The sequence below is a fragment of the Caloenas nicobarica genome, chromosome 5 (genome assembly GCF_036013445.1).
Source record: "Caloenas nicobarica isolate bCalNic1 chromosome 5, bCalNic1.hap1, whole genome shotgun sequence".
Taxonomy (NCBI): domain Eukaryota; kingdom Metazoa; phylum Chordata; class Aves; order Columbiformes; family Columbidae; genus Caloenas; species Caloenas nicobarica.
The window spans coordinates 61,634,047-61,646,104 of record NC_088249.1 but is presented as its reverse complement, the minus strand read 5'-3'; the positions used below and the strand labels follow the sequence as shown (position 1 = coordinate 61,646,104).

Sequence of the window (12,058 nt, the reverse complement as noted above, 5' to 3'; positions counted from 1 at the left end):
ATATTGGCTCACGCTGTTTCTTTTCACTCAGGGTCACAACTCCTGACTTAGAAATGATTCCATGTATCCAGTGCTTTGAAGCTGGTGTTGTCTGGATCGAAATACGCTGTTGGACACACACACACACATGCACATTCATGCACATTGGGCTGGATGGGCCTCACCCTTCCAGCGATGTGGTCCTCGTGTATTCCACCTTCCTCTACGGCAAAGTCTTGATCTCCCACTTAGTTCCTCACTGGAGTCCTGGTTTCTCCAGCTCATCAGCTCCTCCAGACAGCCCTGAACCTCCTCCTGCTCTGTGCTCCAGCAGCCAAGCCCACACATCCTCCAACAGCCCCTTTGCCTGTCACTCAGAGCATCCAGCTGCTCCCTACTTTGTCCTGCTCTGGGTATATCACATGGGGACAACGAATAAAGAACATAACGAGGTTGGAAGACCATAATCCAACACAAAAATCTGTTCTGATGTCAGTTCATCAAAGCTCTTACTTCTCCAGTCTCCTACTGTGAAAGTGGTTGTCCCCGAGTGAAATAATTTTACACTTAACCTTCGCAGCACGGTATTTGCAGTTTTGTCTTTCTTGCCTTCTGCACCAGCCCACCACAAAGAGGTACGGCACACACAGGCAGAAGAAAATGGTAAAGCAGGAGCCCTGGAGTGCAAAAGCTGCACAGAACAATTTATTCAAGCAAGTATCACCACACAACACTGAGTCCAACCTTGTAAGGAACCGTGTATCTCCACAAGCGTTAACTCTTTCCTTCCCTCCTCCTTCCCCAGCTCCCACTCTTTAAGGGGGTTCAGATCTCCTCCCAAGATGTAGTTTGTAGCAGCTGAGTTGAAAATTTCAGGAGTTTCGTAGTGTTCTAGTTAATCCCTACTCTTCCTAACTCCTTGCTGGGTGCAAGTGCTTTCAGCCTGCTCAGTGCACACAAATGCCACATTCGCCGCTGTGTTATTCCAGTGACCAGCACAAGGAAAGCAAACTTCTTGCTCCTGCACAGCTGGCAAGTGGAAAAACCACCAAAACAAAGCCAAACTGCAAACACAAGCACAACTTGTGGGTTTTGTATGCACGACTTGTACACCAAAATGACCTCGTTGAGCAAATCACACTTCAACCCATGACCAGGAGACCACCATAAGGAATTAGCCCCCCAGCAGCACGGCTCATGCTCATTCTGGCCCTTTGCTTTTTTGCGCAGCACCTCCTGAACTCCAGGAAAATGGGGCAGGAATTAGAGACACAGAGCGGATTCCCACCATCATCTGTTTGGTACGGCTCTGAAGGAATTCAAACCCCTGCTTCCACACTAGGAAAGATTCAAAAGAGTTAGGAGAGCCACCATTCTATGTCTGTTTTAATTGGCTAGACTTCCACCCACGGAAAGACACGGTTTGTGTGTTACGCTAGTGGTGAACACTGTAAAATTCTTATTCCTGCTAAGTCAGGCCTGAAGGAAAGGTGAGGACTTCACATGATCTGCCCCACCACCAGGATGCAGAGCTTTCCAAAGAATTAGCTAGGACAGGTTAGCATCATGGTATTAAAAATTACTCGTGAGATAACATATTCAAAATTACAAACATTCCACTATTTATTTATTTTTTAAAAAAGGTAAGTTTTTAAAGTAAACAGGACCATTTTTTACTTACAAGTGAATCTGATGTGGACACAGAAGAGAAATCAACGACATTCCTAACAAGGCAAAAAATGTAAACAAACGGCGGCAATTCTAGACCAGGGGGAATACATTAGTCAATCCTACAACGAGAGACTTGAAGGACCGATGCCAAGAAAAATGAAACAGAAGCCTGCACCTCTAAACACAACCACGCCACAGTGGTGCTGTGTTTGTTTAACACACAGACAGAAGACTCCAGCCTTTGCCAATACTTTTCTCGGTTGCTGACTCCGACCGCATAAATATGGAATTCCTGAAAAACTGGTACAACCAGCAGCCTTGTCCACTCTCCCCCTCGTTTCCTCACTGCTAAATAGCAATGAAGAACTTTATTGCTGAGTAGTCGCTGTTTCTATTCCTCCCTTTTTCAGGCGCAAGCTAATTGCCAACTAAGACTATGAAAATAAAAGAAATGAGATCTATTCCAACTCATCAGTATATCTGAATGCTATCACGTGAGTTGCCAATTGGCTTTCCAGTCCTCACGCTCAATATCTGCTGTTAATTTGCTCGCTATTTCAAGAACTTGAAGACTGTCAGCAAAATCCGTGATGCATTACAAAACTTATAATTGAAAAGAAAAAAAAAAAAACCTACTGATGCTTTTCTAACAGGATAAACACAAAGTCTGAAAACACTGAGCAGGAGAAGGGAGATGTACTAACTTAGAGCTACTTGTATTAAAATACGATTGCAAATGAAGCAGCGAAAGAAATGAGAATGATAGAAGTAAGTTCGAACTTATGGAAAACCATTTGATGAACCCCCCTGAATTTTCCACTGGGCAAAAGAAAAAAAAAATCGTACAAAACATTATTTTTAAAGGAGATGATTGAACCTGTCTATACTTTCTTAAGGCTGCATTACCTATGCCAATTAAAATTTTGCCTGTGAAAAGGAGTTAAGGCCCTTCCTCTGGAGTTACTAAAAAAAGCCCATGAAAGCCTTGGTGAGCGATAGCGAGACGTCTGTTCCTGACCTCGAGATCACCCTACAGATCAAATTCTTGGACGTAGGAAAAACCCACTAGTATTCATTAAAAGCCACTGGGAGGCCAGCTTTGTGCTTCTGTTCTTGAGACCTGAACCAGCCACGACTCGACAAACGTGCAGGATATTGCGGAACAACGCTGCTGGTCCCAACCCAAGGGAAGAGCTTCGTGTGGGATTAACTGATTTTCATCACAATGATGCAAACGAAGGTTTCAGTCATTATTGAAATAGTCAATTTTAATCTTTTACGTTTGTGCTTTTCAGTTATTTTCAAAAAGTTGATTCCATTAACCATTAAAATGCATTGATTTATATCGAGTTAGCTTTTATATTAAACATCTTCTGCCCTCAAAAAGATTTATCTATAGTTATTTAATCAAATATAGATTTCAAAAGTCTTGGGTCTGTAGTTTCACTTTTACTCTGCTAGATATGGGTGCAATTTGCTGACATATTTTAATAGCTAAAAATAATGCAAATGATTGCTTTATTAGTTTATTTCATACCTATGGCTTGTGACATTTTTTGTGGAATTTTTACGGAGAACAGAATTTAAAATCCATAAATAAGCCTATTGCGTCATTACTCATGAAATTAACTATCATAAATTTCTACGCACACAAAATAAAGTTTATCAGAATACTTTTTCATTTCAACTATTTTTGTATCTCAAACGAACTGAAAGACCTGAACAGCAGAACAAAATAAAAGAGAGAAAAACATTCTCCCTGAACAATTGTTTCTGTCAAAATGTGTTTTAGACAAATTCTGGTTCCAGTTTACCGCAGTTCTCTGGTGGTTTTAACGTTTTTTAAGCTTCATTAGAAATAGACATTGCTAGAATACTTGCAATCAAACCTCCACAACATTATAGTAAATTCGGTCCTTAGGATGGATGAACAATTCCAAATATAACTCAAAGACCACAGGTATTTTAAAATAACAACATTCGAATTTAAATAAAACATATATATATTCACTGATACATATTGAGCACCCAAAGCTGCAGTAAAACCAGACTGTCTCTCCTACGCTTTTACAGATACATCGAGTATGAGTTATACTTACATACAATTCACAAAGGGAGTTTTAAGATTTAAAAATTCATATGCCCATTACTGTTAATATATTTTCGTCCTGTTCAATAAGTAGCCTCAATCTCAAATTTCCAAAGGAGAAAATGTTTCCATGGGAATCTTTAAGAGATTTGACCGCATAAAGTACAAACTATCAATTATTTTCCCACCAAACAAGCCAGGTTCATAGGGCAAAGAAAGAAGGACGAGAAAGGAGGGAAATGTTTTTGTGGATTGTTATCTACACGCCAAACGGAAAACCTTCAGCCATTTTGCTCCTTCAAGGTACAAAGAATCTCCTATTTAAGGTGTGAAAATGTCAGCTGCATTCTCCACCTCTGCAAATGAGCAGAGCGTGATTCACGTCCCACTCTTGCTCTTTTCTCTTTTAGGGGCTGATACTCTGTTTTCAACTCCCCTCCAGCTAATGCCATTTAATATGCTGAGAACCATCAGGCTAAATTCAAATTTTCTGCTCCTTAGAGGCTGTTGATATGCACCACCGCCCATTCCAATTGCAAATACACATGAATGCTCCCGTGTATTGTAAGTTATTTTCTACATACAAACTCTGCTAAATTGTAAGTTAGGAGGCACTACTTGAATTCTCTCAGGTCTTTAGAAAGCTTTCAGATGTACCATGAGTAATAACATGTAATGAATATGGACTGATATTTCTTTTCTGTAGTTACATTGAGTTGACAATTTACATTTTCTAAATAGATAGATGACTTATAGCCAGTTTTCCCTGTCTTCTGGCAATTACTTCTTAGAAATCCATGACGGCCTGAAACCCTCCAGAATCACAGCTGTTATTCTTGGTTTGATCCCTCTTTTTAAATTAAAACCAGTAGCTTTATCAGCAAATGAGAATTTTTTTCCCTCTGGAAATACTTACAAAAATGCACATAAATTGAACACGCCAACTTATCTCATTTTAGAGTTGGAGCATCTTCTGGGTTAATGACCAGTGTTCCACTTCTGTGACAGAACTAATTGGGGGAAGGAGGCCATGAATACACACAAAACCCCCACAAATTCTCTTCCTTTGGGGTAACCTGAAGATTTATAGTAGTAGAGTGAGATGTGATTGGAGGGGAAGGAGGAAAAATTTAAGTGCTAAGTGATCATTCTGTCTCAGTTTCCAGGCACAAAACAGATTTGGAACAGATTTTGCTTGTATCTGATGTGACTTTACCCTCTTCTCAAAGACCAACTGAAATGCAGGAAACCAGCTGAATTATCAGATTTTCCAGGAACTGTCATTATATTAAAAAAAAAAAAAAAGAGAGAAAGAAAAGATGATACCCCATCTCTATGTTCCAAACACAAACTAGCTGACCTAAAAAGTTACATTCAAAATGATAGCCCTAAATCCACATCAACGGTTGCTCAAAACATGCTTTGACATCATTTTTTCACAGCTGAACACAAATGAAACATCATTCATGAGAGAAGTCTGCACTTGTTGGGAGCTCAGTGTGCCTTTCCAGCAATCTAGTTTTATTTCCCATTGATCCCTAATTGGAAAAATCCAGCTATCAGTGGATTATAGGGAGGAATGATGAAGATTTGTCTTCCATGACTAGGTCAGAATACATATCATACATTTGTTGCAGTTACTACAACTCAGGTCCTTGAGGTGGCATCCCTTAATATTTCAGAACAAACATTTTAAATCCACCTGCAAAATGCAGCTGGAGACAAGAGGGTAACAGATTGTCATTACAGATTGGGGAAGCGAAAGAGGGGAAAAAAAGATCACTACATTTTGCCATTACATATAAACGTAAACGTAAAGGCATATGACACAATTCTCCATTTCAGAATACCAAGCTCTCTCTCCCCTAGACTTTCACTCTGTGTTCTCTGGATCTCCCCAGTAGCTCTGTAATAAAGAGTCCAGGTAAATCTGCCCCAAATAAATCTGAAAAGATGCCTCCGCTTTGCGGTCATTGGATGCCTGCAGAATACAAGCCCTCTGAGTCTGAGATGTACGTATGAAAGAAGCTGAATGCAATCTTAACCTTAGTAGCAAACCTTCCAGTTCGCACAGCTGCTCACTTGCAGCAAGTCTCAAATCCACCTTACGCTACCCAAGTGTGCCCAGTCTTCTGGGTGTCATGTGCTGCTAGTACTAATTAAAAAACAAAGCAAAGCAAAAACAAATTTAAAAAATCCTCTGAAATGTCTTTAACAGGTGATTCCTAACCTGAATTAAGACTATCTCTCCCAATTAGCTGATACTGCAGGATTTAGAGGTGGTGGATTTTTTTTCTTTGGTTGGTTGGTTTTTTAGGTAAGCAACGTCAGGTTGATTTAAACTACTAGCTAAAGGCTATGACTTAAATTAAAAAAACCTCAGTAGCTTAAGTCAAGAATGTGAGACGCAGAGCTAGATCGCAGTTTTCCAGCCAGCACTAATGTACACAATCTGACAAAAAAAAAAAAAGGCACTTTTAGAAGCATCATTTTTTGTGGTGTTGTATGAATCACCAAGGCCCGCAGTTAATAGAAGAAGAAAATTTCTAATATCTGTACAGGTTTGCCCCATTCTTTGGTTCAATCCCTGTCATTCCCTCTTCCTCTCCTACTTTCACCTTTAAAGCAAGCTTGACATCAAAAATATGAGTTATAAGCTTGTAATAAACCCTTCTTATAGGTATGCATAAATTAGCATCTGAGTACTTCAGCTGACAATTGAGAATGCCAAGTAGTGTAATGATTATCACCGTCACTGAAGTTCAGGTTTCTGGTAGAGCCTGAAAGGACTGTGGCTGTTGTTAGCAGGAGAATTTAAAACAAGTGCTACCCAAGACTCCAGAGCTATCACCCATCACAATTAAACAACATGTAGAAAAAACAAGGAAGACTCTCCTTAGTACAAAACTCGACAGCAATTTTTCCTGCATGTACTTCGCATAGAGGGTGGAATGAGACCAAAACTGGCTTGAAATTTCATTATCACAACTTTACAAGCAAAAGAAAACAATGCCTAGAACTGATCAGAAACAACGCTTAAAGCACCTGCTGCGTTGAACCTTGTGCTGTGTGAGTGTTAAATGCTACCATGCTAATCTATTAGCACAGCAGACATAATTACCTAAACATACCATATAACGGAGCTTCTTTCCCCAATACATACTAAGATGCCACTGCAGTTAACCCACGAGCACAGACTGGATATTGACTCCTCCATTATTACAATTCTTTTTCTCTTATTTCACACACGTGGCTAAATATAACCTATTTATCCACAGAAAAAAGGTGGCAATTGTTTCCGAGTGGTTTACAGCTTAGTGTGATACTGTTCTGCAGGGCGATGCAACAAAGCAGCTTCATGCACTTGCAACAGGAATGATTCCTGTCGTGGTTCAAGTAATACATAGCAAAGAAAGTTTAAATGGAGACTTACCACGGGGCACCGTATATTCGGAATCCTTTAACTGTTACCTCTGAATCTTGCAAGTAAATACTATTTGTCAGGAGTGACTGAACATTGTCAAAGTCCTCTGGTTTCAATTTGGACACAGAGGGAAAGCGGTAGTAATCTTGTTTAACAAGGTCTGCCATGAATTCCTTATCAAATGTCAGTTCATGATTCCCAGCAATCACTATTTTATATTCATACGGTAGGTTTCCTGAAATAACAAAAAAGAGGACTTAATTAGCACATTTTCCTCCCACACCAGCATTGCCGGCACAATAAGTAGACAGCTAGCAGCGACAGAATGAAACACCCGAGATCTGTGAGCAAAAGTTATTAATACTGCTTCTCTTCCACTGAATGAAACTGTGTTAAAATGTAAAGCAGCGTCACGCGAAGCAATAATAAACAAAAAAATTAAAAGCGTTCACTGCAGAGTTAAACAAAACAAGCCGGTAGGCACCAAAGCAGCTCCAAAGGTGGCATAAAACACCACTGCTCCCCTGCTTTCAGCTGACGACACCTTGATTTAGATCAGCAGAAGATGTGACGCTGAGTCCTACCAGTTCCTTGACAGGACTGGGTCACAGTCAGCAGCCCCAGTCCTAATCCACAGGAGAAACCTGCAGGGAGGGCGTCACACACCCCAGTACACAACTATGTCGTGAGGGTACCGCGCCTGGGGTACAGAATTAGGCTGCTGGTGCTGCTGGTTATTTTTAAATTATGCCATTATTTGGATTAATTTGCATTCAAGTGGCATTTATTCCAGATCTAGCCTATTCTCCAAAGCTCCAATTTACTCGCAGTGGACTTTCGCTTTATCATTATTATTCCATTTATGGCAGTATCTCATTTCTGTAAGAAGTACACGTGAAACTCAGGCAAATAAGACAGAAGGCAGGAAAAAGGCAGCGTGGTTAATTCATTTACCGCGAGGGTCAGAGACAACCATCATAGGCCGGATCATCCCAGTTCAGAGCAACTATTCGCCTTGTTTGGAACAAGACATGGATCAGGCCCACGGAGCCAGATTTTTGCAGTTCAGGGACAGATTTTTCAAGCACTTGGTACAAATGAATGCCAGATCTTCCAAATACGCATTAAATGTACTGGGTGCTGAGCCCTCTTAAAAACATGGTCACATACCGTGTTGTCTTCACAGGAGATAGGTTCTTTTACAAAATCTGGCCCACTGTGACTTGTCAAAAAATCACACGTGACTTTGCATCAAAGCTAATTTCTACCATCTTCACCATAAGCCTGATTCCCTAGTCTTATACCAAATCATTCGCTTTGGTGTTTATTCCTAATAATCATTTAGAAAAGGTTGTTTTTGCTGTGTGGGTGTTTTTGGTTGGTCGGTTTTTGTGGTTGTTTTCCCCTGTTCCCCCATAAAGGCAGCAAAATGTATGTGGAAATCTATGGGTCCATCTTCCAGATCTGGTACCCCCAACATCTGTCCCAAGGAACATAGAACCAGATGCTATATATTTCTTGTGAATACAGTTCTCCTAAATAGATGTGGTTTCGCTAATTCAAAACTTGCCTTTCAACTTTCAAAACTGTTTGGGTTTGTGGTATTTTTTTAAAAAAAGTTTCAAAGTAAAGCTGTAAATATTTACAACAAGATTAACTTTTGCCTAAATAAGACTTACAGGGAACCAGTCAAAACCCTCTGCTTTTTAATATTTACAGCAAGGAAACAGGAATTACACAAGATATGTATATGAACATCATCTTTGCAAAATTAGTTAATTCTGGATAGAAAAACAAAAAGCTATAAATCCCCTGAAAAAAACCAAGCAGACATCTCCATAGACACTTCACATCTGAACAAAGTGCAGATCATACATATTCATAACTCTCCACAGTGCTGCATTAGATTAAAAGCTGGGGGAATGCAATAAATGTTCCTCTACAGTTTATGCCTCACTCCTTTCCCTCTTCCCTCCCCTTCTCCATCTCTGCTACATGCTGCTCTACAATTCATTTTTATTTAAAAACTCAATGTGGCAGGTACCTCCAATTCCTGCTCTCTGTGACTCCTGGGCATAAGGTAAAATTGCTATTTTCTCCTCTCTCAGGAACCATAAAAGATACCACTGGCATGAAATTTGATACACTTGTCATAACTATCAATCCCCCAAAACAAGCTAGATGTGATTAAATTCTCAGAGAAGTAGGATGGAGAAGTTAAATTCAGGTTTCTGCCAAGTTATCAACATTTGCCAGTCTTAGCAGAGAGAACTTCTCATCTTACTGGATAAATGTTCAGGTTTTATACTTTCTCCCACGTATTTTGATAGATTTGAAAAATCGGTGTCGCCCCACACGATGATGTCATCAACGTATTACAGATGTTCTGCAGCTTCACCCTGTTCCAGCGCAGTCTGGACCAGCCCATGGCAGATGGCAGGGTTGCATTTCCACCCCGGGGCAGTCGGTTCCAGGTGTACTGGATGCCAAAGGGACTGAGAAAAACGGATTAGTGATATCTATTAACCTTTGATTCCAGCTGGGATTGCAGTTCTAGCATGTGCGGCACGGCAGCACCTAATGGCAGCGTCACCTCATTCAGGCTGGTCTACCGTTAAGTTTCCACTCGCCATCAGGTTTCCACACCCGCCATACGGGATTGTCAAAGGGTGAGCAACTCTTACTGATTGCTCCTTGGCTCTCCAGTTGATGAATCAACTTGAAATACTTGAGAGAGTGCAGAGGAGGCGACGAAGCTGGTGAGGGGTCTGGAGCACAAGTGTGATGAGGAGCGGCTGAGGGAGCTGGGGCTGCTCAGCCTGGAGAACAGGAGCTGAGGGGAGACCTGATCGCTGTCTGCAACTGCCTGAAAGGAGGTTGGAGCACGGAGGGGGTTGGTCTCTTCTCCCAGGTAGCAACTGACAGGACAAAGGGAAATGGCCTCAAGTTGCACCAGGGGAGGTTTAGGTTGGATATTCAGAAAAAATTCTTCACGGAAAGGCTTGTCAGGCATTGGAACAGGCTGCCCATGGAAGTGGTGGAGTCACCATCCCTGGAGGGGTTTAAAAGGTGTTTAGATGAGGTTCTTAGGGACACGGTTTAGTGTTAGATTATGGTTGGACTCCATGATCCTGAGGGTCTATTCCAACCGAAACGATTCTATGACTCTGTGAACTTACGGAAGGGAATCAGAGAGTCTCGGTTGGTGCAGTGTTGCCTCCGATGCACTGTTGTGTTGTTGCTGGCTGCAAACACATCACTTTAAAGTGTCAGCTGAACAACACTTTTAATACACCTATTACACAGGACGAGGGGGGGAAGCGTTGGGTTTTTTTTAACCTATATAAGTAGGTGTTCCAGTGCTTTTTTAAGTTCACCTTAAGTACTTGATCCTAGGAGTCCTTAATCTGTGGAACAACCGTTCTCATTTTAATGGCATGCTTCATACGAATACAATTTAGTCACACAACCCGAGTTCTGTAGAGCTGCCAGACACGAAAAGGAGTCTGACTGGCAGTGAATGTTAACTGCTGAGTCCCCATAAAAACAGAAAATCACATTATTTTTTGACTACTGTTACCTACAAAGCTCACAGGGAAGTAGGGGAATAAGAAATAATGTGACACTATCTGTCTATATAGTGGTAGAAACCTGTATTTACAAACAAACACTATGCAAGCGCTTTTAATGTGAAGCTCTGAATACGCATATGCATGCATTAACTATTCACACAAGACTTCCAGGAAATGCGAAGTGTTTTCATGCCCATTTCATAGTCTCATAGATCCTGTGGCCGTACGTTGAGAAACGGGCTAAGAAACCTTGAAGTACAAATCATAGTCCCTTCAAAAAGGAAATCTGTAGAAGCAAGATGCCTGTGCAAGTGAATCATCTCCAATTTATGGTATACCATATACGCCTCAAACGTGCAAAACTGCTCATGGAGCATTCGCCTATAACCAACTGCGTACACGTCCAGAGATACACACCTGAACAGCAGATTTTGTGTAATTCCTGTGGACTTCCAGTCCCCACAGCAGCACAAGTTGCTGTCAGTTGCCCACTGACAGGCAGTAATTGAGCAGCAGACCCTGGTCCTGGTGAGCAGCTCTGTACAAACACTCCACAGAGGTTTTTCATGGAAAGCCCACTGCACCTCAGGGCCATGCTCACTCTCTCCTCCCAGCATTTACGGCACAATCGCAAAACATGCAGGCTGCTTTTGGCTTTTTAGAAGAAAGAGTATCTCAAAGGCTCTGATTTCTCCTTCGGCAGCGACAAATGAATTAGACTGTGTAAGTACAGCTATATAGACTCAAGCTTTCAAACGATAAACTGGACTTCTCTGCAGGTACTGAGATCCAAAACTAGGAAGGAAAAACAAACATCTTTTCTAGGATGAGACCGACCAGCTGACTGTGAAAAGTATCCTTGCTGTTTTAATCAAACAGCCTCCACATAATGTCCTCAAATGCAATACCTAAAATTAATATCAACCAACATACTAGCTGAAAACATAACCCATGAATTTCTATGCATTTTACCTCTCTGTGAATCTACAGAAAGAAAGAATTAAAAACAAAAAAAGTGGGCAAATAAAAGACAGAACATGCACAAAACCAGAACATGCTTCTAAAGAAGTACAAAGAACTGAAGCACAGTATCTCTCAAAATCTTCTTGATGAAAAGTATTCCACCAGCTTTTTAAACTATTGTCAGTTCAAATGCCGCCTTTTTTTTTTTCCCTCCAAAAGAAAATTTTGTAGGAGGAAAAATAGAAGCAAAACACACATGGGCAACACAGCAAGAGGAGTAGATGAATGAAAGTTTAACTGTTTTGCCTTTATGCAAAGAAAACATGAGACCACAGCACAGGGAGAAGCAAAGGCTGAGAC

General features: G+C 40.9%; 1 protein-coding gene across 2 annotated transcripts in view; it reads right to left on the bottom strand.

Annotated features, from left to right (window-relative positions):
* Positions 1-12,058, bottom strand: part of MPPED2 (metallophosphoesterase domain containing 2) — a 105,776-nt gene that overhangs the window by 39,145 nt on the left and 54,573 nt on the right. For both annotated transcript variants that reach the window (XM_065636357.1, XM_065636358.1), the window contains exon 4: positions 7,173-7,398. In XM_065636357.1, the coding sequence (XP_065492429.1) occupies positions 7,173-7,398 (226 nt within the window). The remainder of the gene's footprint in view (positions 1-7,172; positions 7,399-12,058) is intronic.